The 23,726-nt window shown below is 36.2% G+C and overlaps 2 protein-coding genes, 1 long non-coding RNA gene and 1 pseudogene across 5 annotated transcripts; 1 reads left to right on the top strand and 3 right to left on the bottom strand.

The window, feature by feature from the left end:
* Positions 1-9,680: 9,680 nt before the first annotated feature.
* Positions 9,681-18,654, bottom strand: LOC148915964 (tubby-like F-box protein 8; annotated as a pseudogene).
* On the bottom strand, positions 15,371-16,556 carry LOC148915965 (uncharacterized). Its single transcript, XM_089054432.1, has 2 exons — positions 15,746-16,556; positions 15,371-15,635 (listed from the first exon to the last, which is right to left on the bottom strand). The coding sequence occupies exons 1-2, from the start codon at positions 16,470-16,472 to the stop codon at positions 15,601-15,603; spliced, it is 762 nt and encodes a 253-aa protein (XP_088910558.1). The 5' UTR covers positions 16,473-16,556; the 3' UTR covers positions 15,371-15,600.
* Positions 18,655-20,688: 2,034 nt separating the features above from the next.
* Positions 20,689-23,337, top strand: LOC148915963 (uncharacterized). The gene is made up of 2 exons (XR_016128232.1): positions 20,689-21,626; positions 22,598-23,337. It is a non-coding gene; the product is annotated as an uncharacterized LOC148915963 (long non-coding RNA).
* Positions 21,569-23,359, bottom strand: LOC148915962 (protein PHLOEM PROTEIN 2-LIKE A1-like). 3 transcript variants are annotated; one of them, XM_089055403.1, is made up of 3 exons: positions 23,203-23,359; positions 22,598-23,063; positions 21,569-21,626 (listed from the first exon to the last, which is right to left on the bottom strand). In XM_089055403.1, exons 1-2 carry the CDS (start codon positions 23,331-23,333, stop codon positions 22,643-22,645), a joined length of 552 nt encoding a protein of 183 aa, XP_088911529.1. In that variant the 5' UTR covers positions 23,334-23,359; the 3' UTR covers positions 21,569-21,626; positions 22,598-22,642. The 3 variants fall into 3 exon arrangements, with proteins under 3 accessions (XP_088911529.1, XP_088911530.1, XP_088911528.1); XM_089055404.1 differs by lacking the exon at positions 21,569-21,626 and having other exon boundaries at positions 22,485-22,666; positions 22,697-23,063; XM_089055402.1 differs by lacking the exon at positions 21,569-21,626 and having other exon boundaries at positions 22,485-23,063.
* Between the last annotated feature and the right edge of the window lie 367 nt (positions 23,360-23,726).

Raw genomic sequence — 23,726 nt, 5'->3', positions numbered from 1 at the left:
TTTGGTCTCTCTCTCTCTCTCTCTCTCTCTCTCTCTCTCTCTCTCTCTCTCTCTCTCTCTCTCTCTCTCCCCCCTGACAATTTGCATTCTTAGTTATATATGTTAGTTATCTATGAAATATAGCTGTGAATTAAGATTAATTCTTGTCTGAAGGTGTGGTTCGAATATATAATCTTGCCAAATAAACATTAGTCTAATTCTTTTTATTTGACTTTATTACTACTAACACAGTTTTCTTTCAATGCAGAGACTGCTCTTTGGTTACTAAAAGAGTACCCAAATCTTGCGAATAGAAAGGAAAGCAATGGACTCACAAGTCTTCAATTGCTAGCCCAAATGCCATATGCCTTCGAAGCCAAATTTTGCAAAAACATATGGAAGATGCTCATTTATAAATATACTATCTACGCTACTGCTACTACTAGAATTAGATATAAACTCACAAATTCAATTTAGGAACAACCATCTATTATTTTTTAGGATCAACTTAGGCCCATTTTTCAGGTTTATATATAAAAATTTATCAATGGCCATGCCAATGAGTCAGCCTATAGCCCCATTTATAAATGGTAATTTTTCTTTTTCTTAAAAGGATTACCAGGGCTACAGCCGCATGCATGTTAGCCTTGCCATTGCTATTTCCACTCTCAGAATGAAGTGCAATCCAAGCTTTATTTATGCAAGGCTTTCTGATGTGATAATGCTGATCTTTGTGCGCTCTTTATTGTTCAGGGATTTACCCTTCTACTGATGACTTGACGAGCAGGATCAATCAGCCCTCCCAGTCTAGTTGTTCACAGAATATTACAAGTAACTAATCAAACTTTCAAAGTTATATATATATAGAATGTCATCCTTGCATAAAATCTTTAAAACAACTTATTTTGTTAGAAAAAAAGAATAAGTTATATATGAAATGTTGGTAAGCCATTATTAGTTAAGAAACATTTTCCTTAAACCTGGTGTGAGGTTAGATTTTATTTTTGCTCCTTTTGACTATAGCTGTCATTATTTTTTTGTATTAGGGCTAGTTCTACTTATGGTTCATTTTGACTTTTGGTGAAGCCTGTCACACCACTGGATACGGCCATGTAGTTCTAATAGCAAATTATGATATCATACATACTCTAATATACATCCAAAGATGTTCATAACTTAGTATCGATATACCTACCGAACGTATATGTTTAGAATGTAATAAAAGCGTAACTGCAAATATAAAGAGTTAGAGAACTAAAAATAAAATAGAACCAATCTAACAGCCAGGTTTTTAATTAGGCCTTACCCAAGAATGACAATCTAAGACTAATTTTGTACAATTGAAGTTTCATTTTCATGCATGTGTATGGATACATATATATATAAAGATCATAACTTACTAGGATGGCGACCAATCCGTGATATGTTCGATGAAATCAAAAATCAAAAATGTCTGTCGTCACTCACTCGTTTGCTGGTGGAGGAGGACTATTCATGGGCGGTAAATATAACAACCGATATCAACACATTTACTCTGGTATGTCCAAACAAATCAGATGATCCTCCACAACAAACCTCTGAATCTACCCTTAAGCAGACCCCTTTGCATATAGCAACGCGCATGGGAATATCAAAATTGTGAAAAAAATGTTGAGTCTCACCCTCAAGCGGTGGAAGTGTTGGATCCTGTAACTCGACAAAACATTTTGCACATGGCCATTAAGTATCGCCGGCTGGCCATCTTTAACATACTAAAAAAGAGCAAATCAATAACGTCAAGGTTGGCTTACAGGATTGATACTGATGGGAACACCATATTGCACCACGCTGCATATGTGAGTTCTTACCCTGTAGACGCTCAAGGCTCAATTGGTCCTGCATTTCAATTGCAAGAAGAATTGCGTTGGATGGCGGTGAGTGACTTTATATATACACGCCTAATTCCCTAATTTTTTATAATTATCTTCAAACATACAAACAGAAGTATATGAAATGAAAGTAGTTATAAATCTATTGTTTACTTGATCAAAATTGTTCATCATCCTCAATAATTTTTCCATTTGTGGCGCGTGTGAAAAAGATAATCCCAAGTCATTACGCCATGCACCAGAACAATCAGGGCTGATTGCAGAAGGCTGTTCGAGAAGGAGCATGCAAATGATCTTAAATTGGCAAAAGGATGGATAAAAGACAGCCCAGTCGTGCTCGACTGTGGCGCTTTGGTGGCCACCGTGGCCTATGCAGCTGCCTTTACGGCTCCGGGGTAATGATAACTCACGGATTCCTGTTCTCGGGCATTCTACTTTCTTTGTCACATTCGCCGTTTCGGACATTATCTCGCTCATCTTCTCATTGACTTCTTTGTGCACGTTTCTCTCTATCCTGACGTCCCCGATTGAGTACAAAAACTTTCACCATTCTCTTCCCTTCAGGCTGCATTTAGGATTCGCCCTTCTCTTCTTCTCGTTGGTATCCACCATGCTCACCTTCACTGCTGCTGTTGTGCTCTTGATTCATCATCAAAAGATGTGGACAACGTCCCTCATTTATGTGGTTGCCCTTCTTCCTGTCTCTGTGTTTGGGCTCTACGCAATTTCCTTTGTATGAAGGATTTCGCCAATGTGTGAAATACATTTCAAAGGAAATGAAGCCGATTATATCTTCAATTCGGGGTGTGTTTGGATTTTCCCAAAGTTTGAAGGCTAGAGATACTATATTCTAGGTCTACTAGGGTTAGGTCTATTATTGAGTGATATGATTTGTGAGCTCTATGCTGTTGCTATAGCTCAAAGGTCAGTCGAAATAAGAGTGTGCTGCTATACCTCTTCTTCTTCCTTTGTGTGTGACAGTGTGAGTGTTTTTGTTTTTCCTGCTTTTATGTATGTTTCAGAAGAAGTCAACATCTTCGAAATAAACTTGTGTGTATCATGTTTTTTATGATATTTGTAATGATCTGGGTTTAAAAATATTCTCTTTCTTTTTTTATGGTTCATCACTCATTTGTTGAACTAAAGTAGAGGATGATTTTTTGGACTGGATACTCCCAGCTCCCTTTTCAATTAGCTTCAAATTAAACTTTAGATATGACTAGCAAAGGCACCCGCGCCATGCTGCGGGTTTTGAAACCAAATTGCATTCTAAAAGACGTTTGAGAAAAATCATATTTTAAAAGAAGAGTTGATAGATTTTCTTTAAAATTGAATCATAATTGAAGACAATTATGAGAAAGGAAACTTTGCCCAAATTCAATGCAATCAACTACCACTTAATATAGAGAAATTGAGTGGGGAAATAAGTTGTGAACAATGAAATATTATCTATATAATGTGTACATTAATGAGATGAATGAATTGAAAAGGAAAGAGCATAAACTCGATGTGGAAGTAGGAGAGGCAATTTTGGAACTGCCTTGGGCTTTTTCTTCTTCAAACCGATAATTAGTAAATTGTCAGAATCTCACACATTTTCTTCTCTGGTTTTATGTTTATCATCGGCAAGACAAACACTTTCATAAGAGATTTCTATACCATTTGAAATGGCAAAACTATGAGCTTCTTGCATCATCTGATTTCGTTTGCTATCTCTAGTCATTTTACGCATTATGCACAGAAATTTAAAACCCCAAGCAACAGATTGATAGCTGGAAAGGAGAAAAAACATGCATTTATACAATTTTAAATTATAAGCAAATGCACCGTGATATTGACAGAACCAAAGAAATGAGAATTTTCAAATGTCATAATATTTGGCAATCAATAAGCTACAGCCACCATGCATGCAATCTTTTGAAAAATGGATAAAACACTAACTGTAGTCAAAGAAGCTATCAAGCACTTCGAAAAACAGCCACACAAAAGCAGGATCACAACAGCTATCTAAAATACAAAGACAGAAAAACAAAATTAGGCTAATAAGTATAATTCTGGTTTTGCTTGTGAGATAAGACGGTCTCAATTAATGAATCTGCTTTCAATACTGATTTTCGTATTGAAGAATATCAAGAACCAACAGAAACTATTTGTTACATTTCCTTTTCTTACACAAACAAATGAAAACATGAAAATATTACGATACGAATTGAAGACTGTTTCTTTTCAAATTCCTTGAGAGGAGAATCACATGTTAATTGGTTGAAAAGTAACCAACACCATAAAGAGAAAACTAAATAAACACATCACAACTCATTTCAAAATCCATATGCGTGCAAGACAGTGTAGACCAATACCAAATGTTCCGTAAAAACAAATTCGATAAAACCAAACATCGACCAAACCCTATATAATTAGTTAAGCCAATGTGGTCAATTTGTTTCTGAAATTAGTTCAATGGCCCATAATTGTGACTTGCAACCAACCATTTGCAGAGGAGCAATTTTAAATAAAATTAAGCAACAATCAAAAGAGCGAAAAATAAAGACATTCTAGATTCTAAAACAGGGCTCTGAACAACTTGGTGATCCCCAATTGGAGCATTAGTGCCACATGTGCTACATCTTTGACAGTGTTTTGATATATAGCCAACCTTTTAAAAAAAAAATCTCATCCTCATTGTTAAAAATTGATGATCTTTTCCCACTTTAAAGTTATTTCCACTATGAATAGAAAACATAAAAAACATTTATTAAGACAAAGTTCTTTCACTAATCAGATTGCAATGGAGATGCTACACGTCTATTTAAAAACTATTAGATGCTGCATTTGAAATAAAGAGTACACGATTACTGATTATAATGTCATGCTTTTTAATAATGTGTTCTTTAATTTGAATAACTTTGATGCATAATAATCAAGCACCGTGTAGCTGATTTACATGGGTTCTTACTAAAAAGTTAATGTATATATTCACAGGGGATGCTTTGATATCAAACTTGCATACCAAAAATTCATCATTAAAAAATTAAGAAGAACAGTACATATGCCTAAATGATCAACACAAATGGGAAATTGATGCCATTGGCTCAAGCAAAATGGAAAACAATTAATTTTTGCCAATTAATTTCAACCAAGAAATTTGCCTCTTGCTTAACAGAACCAAAAGTAGGAACCTAAAACCTCTATCCAAACCAGTAAAATAAGCCAACACTTTGAGAGCACTGCATAGTTTACAACATCTAAGTTTTCTTTTTGGTCATTGGTGGAAATTTCACTATTCATTGTATTTAGCTATTTTTGGTTAATAAATATTTTGATGCCATTTAGTGAAGAATTTAGAACAGATGCTAAATGTAGATGCACCAAGTATGAAACCGGTGGAAGATTTTGAGTAACTGTTTACATACTCAACAACATTTTCCTTGGCACTAATGCATTCAATATCGATCTATTATAATTTAACTCAGGCTCTTTTCTGGTTTTTGTAATTCTTTTAGGCATCATATTCAAAAATTACAAATTCCAACCAACACATCGATGGCTGGAAAGGAAAAAATAAACATGGATGAGTTAAATTACAATATTTTTATTACATCTATATCCTAATCAAGCAAAATGGACGCACACCAACAGTATTGTAGCTATAGAAATAAAAAATTTCAAAACAAACATATGAAAACGAATTAAATACAATTTCTATAGCCTAATCAAGCAAACCATATAAGCAATAACATCACAATGATAGAAATAACAATTTTCAAAGACACAATATCCAAACACCAATTAGCCACACTTGATATGCAAGACTTCTTCAAAAGACGAATAGAAAACTGACCTGTTGTCTAGCAAGAATGGGAAGAGCTACCAAACAGTCTAAAAAGCAGTTATACAAAGACTAAAAACGCAAAACTGAAAATTCAGTTTCTTCTTCTCATAAGGCATATAATCCTTTTTTTGCGTTTGAAAATTGTTGAAGTCTATTTTTGTACGGTTGCCATCTTTCTTTAGGACTTGAAGAAAAAATAAGAAGCACACACTTATCCCAACCAATTGTCAATTGACACCATTAGCTAATTCCTAAGCTCTATTCACAAAACTTAAAACAATTAATTGGAAATTTCAGCCTACAATTAAAGTTATTTCCACTATGAATTGAAAAAAAACATTTATTAAAAAAGTTCTTTGACTAACTGTATTGCAATACATAACACAACAATTTCTTTTGTTTCTATATAATATCCTAATCTCCTTTGTTTCCATGGAAAATTGGCATTTTTCAGATAAGGAAAAGCCACAGAACAATTTCATTAACACACATCAAAAGCATTATCCTCGAATCAAAGCTTAATTCTATATCAATATCAAATTCCAAAAAGTCCAACTTCTAAAACAAAATACATAAAACCAACCCATGAATGAAAACAGCATAAAAAATAACCCAAAAAAACAGAGAGAATTGCACCAAGATCCATGATCCATCTATTTATACCGTCACTCTATATATTAGCTTGTTTTCATAGCCTTCAACTGTCGAATGAACATCAAACCACTAAAAGAAAGAAAGTCTCTTGACAAAAAATCTCCCAGCCAACAAATTCTTCATATGGAACAAATACTTGGAAATGGAAGGTATAGTGCTTACTTCACCCTTCTCTTTCTTTTTCTCTTTCTCACTCACACAAACACATATATTCTAGTGTTCCAAACAACCAATGCTCTAATAATAAGAATGAAACAGGGAGCACGGAAGGTCAGATGAGCGAGACTATAAGTAAAGAAAGAGTGAAGCTGCTAAGAATGATGCAGACTACCACTCTTCAATTTAAAAAGAGTTTTAGCTGCAACAAACAACTTCAATGTAGCGAATAAACTGAGAGGGAGGATTTGGCCTGTTCATAAGGTGACACTTTCTAAACTGCTTGATAAATACTAATCTACAGTTTATCTAATATATGCTAACTTGGACGGGCCAAAGACATAACAGATCTAGGTTCCTTGAAGGAGGCAGCAAAAATCTTCATTCCGGTATATTGTAGCATGATTTCTGCTTTCTCACCTCTCTAATTCTATAAACCAAAAAGTTCAATATATAACTTTAATTTTCTGTAAGCGCTGATCTAGATTTACATTCCCTTTGTCCTGACAACTCAATCGAACATCTCAATCAAAAGTCACCCTAAACAATTAAAATCACAAAACCACTCTCTCACTCAGATTGAATCATTGCACAGACTGATGATCAACATAAGCTCAGGCAATCCTAATATCTAGGATATTATGTTCAATTGTAATTTTAAAGGACAAAACATACACATTCAAGCAAGAACTCTACAAGATGCCTGCTCAATCAAAGCCATACAATTTTCAGAACTTATGTACCAAGCATATTGAACTGGCAAAGTAAACCATATGTTTCCTAGACACCATATGCTTGAGAGTCAATCTAGATAAATGGGTTTTAAAACATGAATTATTTCAAGAAGATAAAAAGAAACCTTTCTTTCTAGTTGAACATAGGGAATTTAGGATAGAATTTAAGAACCTGTGACATATACAGAAAAGCTTCGCAGTCAAGAACTATATTTTTCATATACAGAAACCAAAGTTTAAGCCACATAGCCATGTCTCAGAGCATATGGTGAAAAAATTGACGTGAGCAGAACTTAGAGAGTACACAAAGAAGGGAAGATGGCACTTTATCAGTATGGTTGCTGGTTAATCATTCCCAATTTCTATTTTGACGAAACCTGATTAATCTTCACTTCTTTTTTCCTTGTGTTTTATCATTAATTTTTTTCTCCATATTTAGGATACAGAACCAAAAGCAGTATAAAAAGGAAATTTTTTATTTTTTTAATTTTTAAAGCACGCTTGGTCTTTGCTTTCCAGTGTGTTATCGGCAACCAAAACAGAAATTATGAATGATTTCCATTTCTAAGATTTCTCCGAGAGAGCAAAGTCATTGAATCGACAATTGATTAAAATAATAATAATAATAAGAACGATGGAAATACCTGAGCTAATCTGTGAGATTCAATCCCCTTCCTGATAGAACCCAATATGTTGTGAAATATAAATACCTCAGCTCCTCTTATATAGCATTAGGGATTACCCAAGAACCTGAAATCAAATTAACCAAATAAATGAACCCAAATTCGTAAAAAATAAATCAAAAATACCCTAAAGATAGAACATGGCTCACACCCACGCTCTACAAAGGACGAAAAAAATCCCAAACCAACAATCAAATTCATGAAATGAAGACCAAAAGATCTGTTAAAAAGTTGACGGATGCATACCAAGACAAAGGATGCAAAAACTCGTAAGCAAGAAAGATGGAAGACGCCCGAGTCGAAGGCAGAAACGATGAGAAATCTCCACCACAAATCTGTGAGACGAAGACTAAAAGTGCGGCTGGATTTGCAGCCCACCTCCCAAACGAAAATCGACGCCCCTCATGCATGTCTAACAATGAATGCAGATCTTCCATAGCTGCCCAACCACCGGGTTCAAATGGATGAAAATGGACGCCTTCGAAGTAACGAAACGCTCGCAGCGGAGGAAAGGGGCAAAAGGGAACGAAGAAGATGTTTAGTTGAGGGCGGTTTCACATTCACTTTATGAAGAGAAACAAAACAAAAACAATAGCAAAATGAGGGGCATTTCCGTCATTATACTGTGCTTAGGAACAGTGTTTAGTTGGATTGAGCTTTAGTATATATATAATTTCCATTTATTTGACCAATATGATTATTTCGAATAACATTTATCAAACCCTTTAATATCGAATAATTAACTTACATAATGCATAGGCCCTACCTTCTTTTTTATCTTTTTTTTTTCATTTAGCACCAATAACCTCGATTGTAATAAGACACGTTATGTGCATAGCATTGGAGAAAAGAGCTTTATCTTCTTAGAAAATCAAAACATCCATATGATTTCCAGTCTTCGCAACTTTGTCCATTCTCTCTATGGGCCTTTGAGTGAAGGGATCGCCATCGATGTAATGAATATAATAGTCAAGTTTGTCGGCAAGGGGCTTGTAACTCAAGTGATTAAAAGCAATTACCCATGTACTCGAGGTCATGTGTTCAAATCTCCCCTCCCCAATATCACTTGTATCATATCAAGTCCGCTACACTGCGGATGCTTTTTTTTTTTTTTTTTTTTGTCAGAATGAGGGGTGAGTATGATTATGGTTGGGGCTCACCATTAATAAAGAAATCTGAAGCAGAATGTGTGTTTATGTTTTTTTTTTCACTTATGGAAGTTCAAGCTCCACGTAGAGCTTCATCTTCTTGGTGCTTCCAATTGGAACCCCTTCGGGATGGTTTTGGAGCCCTATTCAAAGGAAATGAAAAAAAAAGAGTATGAAAATTAAAATAAATTTGAAGAAACTTTGACACTGAAATATAAAGAAATTGATTTTGTGTGTAATAATTCACAAATGGATTGTAATTTCATATTTATAGAGTTTGGGGTGAAATTTGGGATTGAATTTGGATCGTCAAATTCTTTTTACCATTAAAACCATCACAATTAAATATCTGACGTTCGTTTGAAGTTAACCGTTGGATCTCAATGGTTTGTTTATCTAGACCCCACGCGCCTTAGGTGCACGGATAGGAAACAGCGGCACGCCACAATTGATCCATCCGGTTCCAAAAACCAACAAACAAACAAAAATTGCTCTTCCGCCTTTGCTTCGTGGATCCCAACTTTTTTAGCCCAATCCTAGCTTGATTAATGCTACCAAGTCTAGACTGTTATTTTCAAAGCGTATAATAAAACAAAAGTCTTAACAAAAGATAGAGAATTGGGAAAATAGAAAGAAAAAGAAAAACAATTGAAAAAAGAACATAGGAAGAGAGGCCCTCGTCCGATGTGCTTTTCTTGTTCCGCACATTCTGGCATAAGTTGTAACAGTGACATCATACAACAACCACAATCTATATGAAAGGCCTAGAAAGAATTACCAACTGCACTTTCTATTTCTTGCCATAATTTCTCTCCTCTATTCACATGCTAATTTGGTGTCAAAGCTGCCCAAGCAGATAGCAAAGGCCTGAAATGCAGACAAAGGATACCGGTAATCCATGGTACACATATCCTTGCCAACTTTACCAAACTGAAGGATGATCTTGTCATGGTCAGATTTGTTAACTTAATAGGTTTAAATGCTCAAAACACATAACATACCTTGATCAGACATGGTGATAATTACTGCAGCAAGGAACTGGATTTCCAAACTGGAATTCTGCAGGTTCTTGGCTGGTTCGTTCTTGAACAGATTCGCAGTATCGCAGTAGGGTAGTTTCTCTATGCTATCCGGCTCTTGAATCTCTTCTTGATGGGGTAGAATAATATGAGAGTGATTTGCCGTTAGCATAGGGACCTCCCTTTTATAGGCATAGTTTAAGAATCCTCCTCATCATGGATTACTTAAACTCCCTTAGCCAAAAGGATTAGGTATCTCAATCCATTTAATATAGGAAATCTTAAGCACTTGTATTTATCTGAAAAGTCATATATATCAAGCCTTAAAATAAATTGATCCATGTAATCCTAATTGACATTGGACTAGTTATCCTTAAGTGATTAGGAGACCATCTTTAGAGTTTGTATTAGAATGCAAATCTTACATTCTCCCACTTGGTCAAATAATCACTAAAGAACAATGTCAATTACTGTAAGGCCTATGTGGAATACAGTTCGATTTTGTTTCCTCATCAAGCAACTTGTCAACAGTGAAAATGATAATGAGTTATCAAGACTGAGCAAAGAAACTTCCTTGAAGTCTTTACAACTACAATTATCAAATCCAATGTCACATAGGGCTACCATCAAGATTGAAATCATAGAACAATCACAAATAACCAAATGACATAACTGCTATGATCATTCTCGTAGTCCAACTTATAGGATTGTTCAAGATCCTTTCTTTTACTCTAGGTAAAAGACATCACTGTTATGAATGCAATACTTTAACAATTAACCTTAAGCTAGCACCATTCACTGTTAATTACATTCAACCAACAAAACAGTTTATGCAAAACAAATTGTTCAAACAAAGTAAGCAAAACAATACTAAAATCAATACTTTCAACTCTTTAAATGCGTTTTTGAAAGGCTAAATGACCTCGGATGGCCAAAAACCATCATATGTCACAAAGCATAACTGTGTGTTTGATTCATGGCTTCATTCCCTTTTCGAAAAGGTATCATGCATCTCAATCAGAGCTCGGACAATAAAACTGCAAATTCCCGCTACATCCATTCGCTCCCACTATTTTTATGCATCAAAACTGGATAGCAGTCCCATACTAGTTACATGCCTCTTGAAAACATTATTTGGTAGCCCTTTATTGAATGGATCTGCTAGATTAGACTCTGTATTAATATGATCCATGGCAATGATTCCTTCACTGATCTTTTCTATCACTGATAAGAACTTTAGCGATAGAGGCTTCCCTCTGATTGACCTTTTGTTCCTTTTGCAAACAATATAGCTGAGTTATTATCATTCCAAATCTGAATAGGCTTCTCAATTGTTCCCAAAACTTTCAAAGGCTAGTTAGAAAATTCTTCAGCCAAATAGCCTGACATATTGCTTCATAACAAGCTATGAACTCTGCCTTGTAACAACCCGGTCCTTAATTACTATTTAATTATTAATCTATTCCAGTAAAAGACCACTATACCCCTAGAATATTTTAATAATATAAAAGTTGACTTTTTAACCTAGAAGGAATTTTGAGATTTCAGTTATACCGTTGAGTAGAGCGCGACGAAAGGAGTTCGTAGACGTGCAGTACACTCGATTCTAAGTTGTATTGAGGGAGATACGATCAAAATACGTTCAGGGGCAAAATGGTAATTTGCCAGGTTAGATGTTTTAAAACTGATCTCTCTCTCTCTCTCTTTTCTCCTCTGCGACCCAGCCCCTCCCGCTTTCTCTCTCCAGCCGTGGCTTCGCCACCAGCACCGCCAACACCACGGCCGGTCACAGACCGGTCAGCTAGGACCGCCATCACCCCACCATCGGTTTCAGATCCCAGCCCCGCAGAGCCCGCCACCGAAACAACCGGTTTTTGACAGAACTTTCAAGCTCTCGTTCTCCATCGTCCGGCCACCAAATCGGACGAGTGAGGTATGGTTTTCTAGCTATTTTCCATGCTCTAGCTGCTGGTTGGGTAGGATTTCAGAGATTTCAAGCGTAGATCGTTCGATTTTTAAGTTAGGTTTCAGCAGACTTTTGTCATCGCCACTTCGCCAGTTTTTAGGTAGGTCCAAGAACAAAAGTGGATCCAAATAGGGTGTTATACCTAGGGTAGGAGTCTTGAGCCGTGATTTAGAGTTTTTTCAGCGGAGTGTTATCGCTTAGGCACCACACACGCTGCCGGTAAGGGCAATAGGGTGAGGACCAGAGTCAGCCCTAGAATAATCTCCTAGTCCCCATGAGCGCGTAGGATTTCACGGATCTTAATTCATATAACGTTTGAACCTCGAATGGACCTCGCCTTAGTGGGTGATTCCCTGGGTTCAGCAGGTTTGAACAGCTTGGATCGAATCATGTTCCAAAGATGTTGATCTAGGTAATTTCGTGGATCGATAGCAATTGACGGATCGTAAAACGGAGTCCCTGATACTCCAAAAATGTCAGTCATAGAGTAAGGTTTATAGTAAAACAAACCAGCAGTGTCGAAAGAGGAAAGAACTACGTGTGGCTTGATCCTCCGTAAGGGTACGTAGGCACCCTACGCTTATTAGGCGCACCACGAGTTAGGGCCTGTGGTTTATGTTATCGCTTTTGTGGGCATTTTGGTCATTTACGACCCACGATTACAGTGTGTCAGCTTTAAACAGTGTTTCACCCGGATTCCAAAGTGGAAATTGGGTCAGTCGTTTCATGCCTGCATAGTTGAGGTAGTCACAATAGGCTGCTTAACACTTTTCCAAGAAACTGCAGCTCCTCCAAATAGAAAAACAAAACCTGAAATAGACTTTAAGTCATCTACGCACCCTGCAAAATCAACATCTGCATAGCCAACCAATTCTAAGCTCTCATTCCTTTTGTAAACTATCTTAAAATCCTTTGTCCTCTGCAAGTATCTCATGATTTTCTTCCCTGCTACCCAATGAGCCTGTCCTGGATTTGATTGAAACCTCCCTAACACACTTAAAGGAAAAGCTAGATCAAGCCTTGTGCAAACTTAAGCATACATAAGGCTGCCAACCAACGAAGCATAAGGCTTATCTGCCATCTCCAACTTCTCTTGATCTGTTTTTGGTGCTTGTTCATGATTGAACTTATCACCTTTGTTAATAAGCACATCACCCCCTACACACTCCATCATATTGAACCTTTTGAGTATTTTCTCAATGTACCCCTTTTGTGAGAGTCCTAATAAGCCTCTTTTCCTATCTCGGCTAATTTCTATTCCAAGAACATAAGATGCCTCTCCCAAATCAGTCATTTCAAAATGTTTAGATAGGAAGACCTTGACATCATGTAACAATGTGAGATTAGTGCTTGCTAGGAGAATGTCATCCACATAGAGTACAAGTAGAATATAGTGCCTCCCACTGATCTTGACATATATGCATGAATCTAGGACATTTTCTGTGAAATCATATGTCTTAATAACTTCATCAAATCTCATGTACCACTGTCTTGAAGCTTGTTTTAAACCATATAGCGATTTGTTCAATTTGCAGACCATGTTTTCCTGTCCCCTTTGAACAAAACCCTCAGTGCTGCATGTAAATTTCTTCCTTCAAATATCCATTTAGGAATGCAGTTTTGACGTCCATCCGTAAAGATGCAGGTCAAAATGTGCACCAACGCCATGATCACTCTGATTGAGTCTTTAGTGGATACTGGTGAGAAGGTTTCTGTATAATCAATGCCCTCTTGTTGTGTGTACCCTTTTGCAACCAGCCTAGCTTTGTACCTGTCTATTGCTCCTTTCGAGTCCCTTTTAGTCTTATAAACCCATTTTCAGCCTATAGGTTTACATCCTTGAGGTAAAACTTTTAATTCTCAAACATCATTCTTTCTCATTGACTCTAACTCAGATTTCATTGCAGCCAACCACCTTTCATTGTCTTCACCCATTATAGCTTGCTTGAAATTCTCAGGATCATCCTTCCCAAGTATGTCATGCTTAAATTCTTGTAGATATACATAGAAATCCGGCAATGCAGATCTCCTTGCTCTTTTTGACCTTCTCAACTCCATATCCTGCATATTTTGGTTTGTGCCTTGAACGTCAATATTATTTTGCACAGGTAGATTCAAAATTCCTGCTTAAGCTGTGTCTGGAATGTCGTTATTGTCTTGCACAGGTGGATTCATAATTTCTGCTTCAACTATGTCTTGTGCCTGATCCGTGTCTTCTTCCATATTGTCAAGGTTTTCATAGTTTGTCTCAACTGCAGGTATTATAACAATGCCTTTACTTGTCTCAGATCCAGCATTGTTATCAATCTCCATTGATTCTTCATCAAAATCCAAAACTCTATCTTCTATTTCATCAGATTCATTTTCCATGAAAACTACCCTTTGAGTTTCAACAAATCTTGTAGTGTTCTTTGGACAGTAGAACCTATACCCTTTGGATCCTTCAGGATAGCCGATAAAAAAACAACTCACAGTTCTTGAGTCTAGTTTTTTTTCCACAGGGTTGTAGAGCTTTGCCTCTGCTTTGCAACCCCAAACCTTTAAGTAGTTTAAGCTTGGTTTCCTTTTATTCCATATTTCGAAAGAGATTTTGTCAACGCTTTTTGTTGGAACTCTATTCAAGATATAGTTTGCAGTCTTCAAGGCTTCTCCCCACAGGAAAATACGGAGATTGGTACAGCACATCATGCTTCTTACCATGTCTTTTAAAGTCCTATTCCTTCTCTTAGAAACTCCATTCTGCTGAGGTGTACCTGGATTGGTATACTGAGCTATTATACCTTCTTCCTGGAGATATCTTGCAAAAGGACCTGGATTTCTTCCAGCTTCATCAAATTTTCCATAATATTCTCCACCTCGGTCTAACCTTACCACTTTAATCTTAAGCTCCAACTGTTTTTCCACCTCGGCTTTATAGATTTTGAACATATCTAAGGCTTCTGATTTTTCTTTTATTAAATAGATATGTCCATATCTCGAGTGATCCTCTGTGAAGGTGATAAAATACTTGTATCCTTCATGTGTTGGATTTGGAAAAGGACCACAAATATCAGTGTGAATTAATTCCAACAAATTTTCACTTCTTACTGCTCCTTTCTTCCTTAAGGTGGTTAGTTTTCCTTTTATGCATTCAACACAGTTTTCATCCAACTCATTAAAATCAAGTGGTGCTAACACAGATTCTTTGCGTAGGGTGTTCAATCTTTCTTTTGAAATATGCCCGAGTCTTATGTGCCAAATTTTTGCAAAAGTTTGATTCTTACGTTTTGTGCTTGTAATGTTCATAACCATTTGAGGAGCCTTGCAATTTAACTGAAACATATTGCCAACAAGAATTCCATTTCCAACTAACTCTTTATTATTGAAAATTGAAATACCAAATTCATCAAAACTCAAAGTGACCTTTGATTTTACAAGCCTAGCAACTGAAATAAGGTTCCTTGTCATAGAAGAACATATACTACATCTACCAAATCCAAAACAAAACCAGAATCTAATTGAATCCTAACTGCTCCAATGAACTCCACTTGTACTTTGACTCCATTTCCTACGAACACCTTCACCTCATCCTTGTTTGGCGGTCTCTTGGTTATGAACCCCTGCAAAGAATTAGCAACATGTATTGAAGCACCACTGTCTAACCACCAAGTATCAGTAGAAACATCAGTCAAATTTGATTCAAAACAGACCAAAACGTTTTCAATCTTACCTTCATTTTTGCGTTTGTTTTTCTGCTTTTCTAACCACCTCTGGTACCTTGTGCAATTCCTTTTCATGTGTCCAAATTTTCTGCAGAAATAGCATTTCAATCCAGTTGGCTTTCCCTCTTTCATCTTGGTATTTTCCTTATCCTTCTTTTCTGCAAAATTTCCCTTCTTTTCTTTGGATTGTTTGACACGATAATCTTGAACCATATTCATAGTCTTTTGACCCCTTTCCATGGTGATATTATTTTCTTCTTGAACACTTATTGTTATGAGATCGTTCAATGTCCAACTTTCCTTTTGAGCCACATAAGAACTCTTGAGAGTTTTGAATTCTTTTGGCAGTGAATTCAATGCAAAATGCACCATCATATCATCATCTATAGTCATGTTTAATCCCTTTAGCTTGTTCGCAATGTCTGTCATATTCATTATGTGAGCTCTTACACAACCTCGCCCATCATACTTCATCTCAGTCAATTTGTTCAGCAGGACACCTTTCTCTCCTTTCTCAGATTCTTTAAACTTCTGACCAATTGAAACAAGAAAATCTTTGGCACAATCTGATCTTGGAATACTTCCTCTTAAAGAAGGTGTCATGGTTTTCAGCATAATCAGTGTAGCCATCCTATTGGCTTTTTCCCATCTTTGGTATTTCCTTTTGACATCTACAGTTGCATCTGCAGCAGGTTCCTTAAGTGCATCCCATTTTAGAGCAATATCATAGTCCATTAGCCCTAGTGAGATTTCCAACTCTTCTTTCCACTTTAGATAGTTTGAACCAGTCAAGATTTCGATGGAGTTGTAGCTTGTAGTATTGACTGTAATTTAAAGAAAAACATAAATACAAATCCCCAATAACTTTAATTAAACATTATTGATTTGCATCTGTAGATCACAAATCAAACATGTTCCATGGTCCTAGAACAACAAATCTGTAGAAGCAGTCTTGAAACAACGAATGATTCCACATCTGTGGATGGAGAAACATTCATTGTTTGCTCATACAATCTATTTTTGTAATCCGTTCCATTATAATCAATCATTCTTGCACAATTCACATCTGTGGACAGAGATTTGTACAAGAGAGATTGAATATAATGCAATCTTGATCAGGAACTTTGAATGAAGAATTTCCTGCATCCATTTAGTTGTTGTGGCTCACTTAATCGATTCAAGATTCTCTCCAAACTTTGATCAATCAGTCTTTCAAGCATGATTTAAGCAGAGAACTTTATGCTTAACTCATACCTTAGCAATTAAGATATGCAATCAAAACTTACATGCTTATAATGACAGTATAAAACATATTCTTTTAAAGCGAATTTTATCTTGTAATTAGGTTAAGAACATATAACCTAAGCTCTGATACCACATGTTAACTTAATATGTTTAAATGCTCAAAACACATAACATACCTTGATCAGACATGGTGATAATTACTGCAGCATGGAACTGGATTTCTTGCTCTGGAAGAAACCGGAAGTCTGCAGGTTCTTGGCTGGTTCGTTCTTGGACAGATTTGCAGTATCGCAGTAGGGTAGTTTCTCTATGCTATCCGGCTCTTGAATCTCTTCTTGATGGGGTAGAATAATATGAGAGTGATTTGCCGTTAGCATAGGGACCTCCCTTTTTTAGGCATAGTTTAAGAATCCTCCTCATCATGGATTACTTAAACTCCCTTAGCCAAAAGGATTAGGTATCTCAATCCATTTAATATAGGAAATCTTAAGCACTTGTATTTATCTGAAAAGTCATATATATCAAGCCTTAAAATAAATCGATCCATGTAATCCTAATTGACATTGGACTAGTTATCCTTAAGTGATTAGGAGACCATCTTTAGAGTTTGTATTAGAATGCAAATCTTACAAGTTTGGGTTGGCTGCGGTGGTTGCAAGGGTGTCGGTGCACCAAAGAATCGACTGTAGCTACTATCAATCAAAGTTCTTGACAGAGGCAACTGTTACCCTTCCATGGAAGTTAAGGCACCAACACTGCAACTATTCATGCCATCTCGATGCCTTGTTCCGAAGAATCAATGGTCTCTCCTTTCCTTCATCTTCATAATGGGACCCAACTATATCAGAGAATCGAGCACCGCTAAACTCGCTTGAATTATCAATTGATTTTGAGAAGGATATGCTCCGAATGAGTCCTCAAGGGAGCGCTGAGAAGCTCAGGCTGGCTGTGGACAATGCCACCGTGCTCAAGGGATGCGGCAGAATTGAGTGCATGTTGCAGCATCTGCGTGGCCCCTAGTGCCAAGTACATTTAACTCATATGTCACCCGAGCGATGTTGTAGCTGCCAGTAGGAACCTTGGGAGAGACCTTTAGAGTAAAACCGACGGCTTTGGCCGGGTGGGTAAAGCCGAGCCTGTAGGGAGGCTGGGTATCATAAATAATGAATTTGGTGCCTAGAAAATTAGACCTGAAAATGATGCACGTTAAACCAAACCAGATAGAAACTGCTTCAGGCCCATCAATAACAAAAATGAAGGGAAAGTAATATCCTAATACAATTATTATTACTATTGCATGTCCGCAACTTGATTTGTTTAGCTGCATTTCCAATAGCATGAACTGCTAAAAGGTCAACAAACTTCGCTACTAATTAAGAATTAATAAATAAAACATGCCAACAATAAAATATTAGTTGTAATAAAAATATAAGAACCACCACTATACGAATGCATCCATGAGAACTCAGGCAGCAACAATTGCGGACACTGACATCATGCAAAGTGACAGACCAAAACACATCATAACGAAAGGACTGTCACCAGTTATTCAACCATGGTCATAATGCCTCATAAAGTCAGTATTTCATACATGTTCAAATTAAGGATATAGCAATGGAAGTTCCAATGCAGCCAAAGCAACTGAAATAGAGAGATAACACATAAAAGTACAATACTAACCCGCAATATCCTTGGAAGAAGAGAAGGGAATTGATATGTGTAAAAAAACAATTAATATGCATCTTAAAATTCTTTAAAATAATATCATTTGCAAAAGAAATACTTCTTGCAGGAGTGCTTCCTGCAAAACCAAGGCTAAGAATGTAAAGTCGCCATAACGAATCCCCATTACCCCATATTATTAATCCATGGCCAATGGACAGCAGATGCCAGTGGCCAATAGAAGATAATATTATATTCTTCATGTCATGATGAGATTTGGTTTTTAAATTCATTAAAACGCTCCCTTGTGGAGGTAAAACTGGCCCAAAATAAACTCCCAAAACTAAGATCAATGTTGGAACAGTTGGGGGTTGTACTTAATGAATGGAACTAAATTTCGGATATGTTATAGTCGATACCCATTGGAACAAGTTTCATGAAGAACTTTACCGCATCCGAGCACTGGAACATGGTGATCAATGGTTAAGAAGTTGACCTAAGAACATGAACAAAAACAAATTTTATATTCAAAAATGCACTTTTAGGTCCCATATATTCAGTAATGCACTTTGCATTGAAAAGTCTTATTTGCTATTTGAATAATTTTTGCTCTAACAGACTCTTCAATTCAATTAATGCAATATCATAATATATATATATGAAAACATGTGAATATGTCTATGTATTTTTTATATGAAAAGAAAAAATGCATGCTTTTAACATTTTCAATGTAGGTTTTGTTTTTCCGACGTAAAAATAAATGTTTGAAGAGCCGAAGTCAACTTACCAATTCTAAAGAGATAGAAAGAGGTTGCAGCTTTGATGACTAAGGTTGAAAAAGTTGTTGGAGAGAGTTTTTCTGATGTGGCTCACCTATTTTAGAATTTCAAAGTTGTTGAAGAGGCTGTTGGAGATGCTTTTATGTTTTAGGGGCATAATTGTAACAACAAAATATATAAATAAAATAAAGAGATATTTGTAGAAATATCACTTGAATTTATAGATTAGTTTCAATTTTTCACCTTAAAGAAAAATTTAAGTGAAATGTCACCTTATCCGTGAGCTACTTTCCTTTTTTTTGGCTGATACTTTCCCGTCCAAGAAAAGAAAGTGTGATCTTTTCTTGTTTGCTGGAAGTGAGCTCCAAGACCAAAGCATGTGATGCTCACAATCATCGCTCATGTTGGGTTATGATAAAGATCATCAGTTAACTGTTTTTAACGTTGGGCTAAACATCCTAGCCTTGATTTATTCTTTTCACTCTGCCAGCAAATAGATATTTTCTGTGGTTGCAATTAGAGAATACTGCCAAAATGGTACTTCGGTCTTGCGGCACTTTTTTCCCTTATTGCACAGCATTTCATGGCTCCACAATTTGAACAGAAGACAAATTTTATTTTTTTTTCGACTTGGGTAATTGCATGCCCTCGTCTTTCACTGCCTTGACACATGGAACACCAATATTTAGCTTGTGGGTTTTGTACCTGAAATGAATTCATCATCCAAGTTCGCTCAGCAGAGCATGGAGTTTCGCTAGGCAAAGCATGGAGATTTGTGGTTGCCATCCAACAACGATTACCATCCATTTGTTTGATTTGTGAGTTTTATACCAAAACACGGGGGTTTGCTTGGCAAATCATTATTGATTTGCGGGTTGTCACCCAACATGGATTGCTACCCATTTGTTCGATTTGCAGGTTTTATACTCAAGCATGAAGGACTTCAAGAGATGAGCTTTGTTGCAGATACAAAATGCATCTTTGATTGCTTCTATCTTTTTTTGCTCCACTCTTTCCCAAGCCTTGCCGCTTCTCTTCTTTTTTTTTTTCTCTCTCTCTTTGCAGCCTTCATGCTCATCCTCCCCCCTTTTTCTTTTCCCACAGCTGTGCTTTTTGTAGGCTAGCCATGAGAGATTACTTTTGTGAAGGACTTTTTATTCAATAATCAGCTCCACCAAAACAGGAACCGTCAACCTCTCTTGAGAGTTTTCATTGATTGGTCAGCCTCCTATGTTTAAATTCCTTTAGGAGATTTGCACGTGGGATTAACCCACCTTTGAATACTTGAAAAGCTTATTGGATAATTGGCTTTACTTTTCTATTTTTTATTTATAAAACTTATCATCTATATTAGATAAGGCTTGCTGGATGTGGGCTTAGACAAACACAACCCAAATTTTTTTTTTCCATTCATTCTGATGGGTTCATTGAGAGGTATAAAGCTCGATTAATTATGAAAGGATACAATCAGACTTATGAAATTGACTATGAGGAAACCTTTACGTATGTTTTCAAGATTAATAGAATTTGAGTCCTCTTGTCACAGGCTGCAAATTTGGATTTGCCTTTGTAGCAATATGATATAAAGATTGCTTTTGTACATGGAGACTTAAATGAAGACGTATATTTGAACTTGCCACTTGGGTACTCCGCTTCAGGGAAGTAAAAGAGGAACATGTGTACAAGTTAAAAAAAGGCTTTGTGTTGGTTGAAGCAATATCACCTTGGATTGTTTGAAAGATTTAATTTGGCCATGCATAAATATATGGTTACAAGTTGTGTGTAAGCTTGTCTTCGCTTAAATCTTCATCTAATTTAACTAGGTTAACTAATAGAACTAAAGTGTTTAAATTAATTTCTATGGGAAGGATCAGAAGGATCTCGTATTTTCTTAAATCTTCATCTAATTTAACTAAGTTAATTAATATAATTAAAGTGTTTAAATTAATTTCTATGGAAAGGATCCTGTATTTGCTTGCTGTACTATTACATGTTTCGTGCACTTGCAATTAAAATTTTGATTAAGTTGGTCTAGAAATTAGGTTCGTATAACTTTCACAACAATTTTTTGTAGGAAAGGCTCAGAAACTTCCGTTTATGCTCAAAATTCTTCTCTTTGACCTAATTATTCTACAAAACACAATTGAAACCAAACTAATTGGCTCATGTTAAAGAGGAACAAATACAGAAACCAATTAAAAGTGTGTATTAAAGACGTGTGAATTTATGCACTTATTAATTGTCACGTACGGGTGAGCTTGATGCGTAAAAGAGAAGAGATATGCTTGGTTGTTGTGGCAGGTGGAGTGTAGGCATAAAGGATTGGTGAAAGTAATAGATGCCATATGGAGAATTAATGAATTGGTGAAAGGAGGAGATGCAATCTGGACCAGTGCACAAGAGGGGGAATCACCGATGGGTGGAGAGAAGCTCTGATACCATGGAAAACTTATATAAAAGAATATATATGCAGCTCACCTTTCGTATGAATCAGCGGCTCAGCTTTCTGATCAATACAAAGATAGGTAAAGTGTATATACATACAAAGCCCTAGCACACTAGGTTTGGATCCATTGAGGAGGATAAAGACAACACTAGTCCTTACCCTATGCCAGCTACGCTTGAGGTACGGCTGGAGAGCTGATGCTGCATGTGTATGCCTTAGAAGATGTCAATTATCTGTTATTTGACAAAAAAGAATTGAAGTAAACGCATTGCATAATTTGTTCGAGTGCTTTGAGTATATTGTAAGCTAACAAACACTCAAGCCTGGAATACGTGCAGTAATTAATTAAACAAGATTAAACACATCCTAATCTTGTATTTTATAATTTAGAATTACATAATAAGACACATAAGTAACTTAGCCTCACGTAAAATTTCTAGCTCACACTTTTTGTTGTCTTCATCAGGTGTATGTGTAAAGTACATGTATTATAAAGAGTAAGTTATGAAACGATAAATCTCCAAAATAATTTTGCATGTAGTTATTATGCCTATCATATAAATATAAAATTAGTTGGTACTGGTAGTTATAATATGGGTTTGGCACTGTTCAACATTGTTCATAAACAAAATCATTCGGAGATTGGGATTGAATGATTTAATCAACTATATAGTACATGATAATGATACAATTAAATTATCATTCAAAATCTCCTTGATAACAACTAGATTGGGAGATTGGGATTAAGTGCTTCATTATTCTGTTCTTAAATATCATTTATTAGATATGCAACTTGGCTCACTTGCAACTTGGCTCTTTGGTCGAACGTCACTTGCAACTTGGCTCTTTGGTCGAACGGCAACACCCTTGATAACAAGTCCGCTCTTCCATTTCCCACCATATTTATACAGCAAAAAGTCGATGTTCCTTTGATTTGCGGATGCATTAAATTCACCCAACTTAATATCTTTCATTCGATCTTTATTATCCTTAAAAATATCCTCCAAATTAATGGGCCAGTCATTTGTAACACCTCCGTGAGTGAATTTGAAATTCACTGGATCTTCCCATCCATAAGCACTACTTTTCATCTCGGCCTCAAGTACAACTTCATACGGAGTTTTTGGTGACAGGCTTAGGTTTTCACGTTTTCCACTCACTTCTAGCCAACACACATTTAACATTTCAATAGGACTGCAATGGAATCGAAGTTAGGACTGAGATTACTGAGAGCATATATATATTTTGTATATGTTATTCCTATCTGTATCAAATGTTCAATAGGACTGGAGAAACCGAGAAACCATAAGTTATGTAAAGAAGTTTTTGTTACCTGGTTTCTGTCTCATTGACCCATCGCCAGTAACGAGGGTCATTACCCCAAGTGATTTCCAGATCCTTCGCATTCCAAGTGATTTTCAGATCCTCCGCATTCACCATAGAGTCATTTTTGGACTCCTCCATCTCTTCAATATACGTCTTCCATCCAATGCTTCTTGTTGCTTATATAGGTAAAAGCAGGGCTAAGTTGGTCATTTCACTGTATGCATATTATGCATATGATTTTGGTATTTACGTGTACGATGAGGATGAGGGCTTTAGCTTGTGAGCAGTGGCGGATCTAAGATTCTCGGGCCAAGGGTAAAAGTTTCGAAATTTTTTTAGAAGAAAATAACACTAAAAAAATAGAAAAATAGTACTTTCCATCCAAACTTCAATTGTACACGACGAATTTTCTTTTAAAAACATTGCATTGTAACTTCATAAATCATTTATTTTTTTTAATAATTTTAGGCACTTTTGTTAATGTCTCATCTAAAAGAGAATATCATTTTTTGTAAAGAATAAAATTATAAT

Source organism: Prunus mume, linkage group LG6, assembly GCF_029339155.1.
Source record: "Prunus mume cultivar Tortuosa linkage group LG6, ASM2933915v1, whole genome shotgun sequence".
Classification (NCBI taxonomy): domain Eukaryota; kingdom Viridiplantae; phylum Streptophyta; class Magnoliopsida; order Rosales; family Rosaceae; genus Prunus; species Prunus mume.
This window is presented reverse-complemented; position numbering and strand designations above follow the sequence as displayed.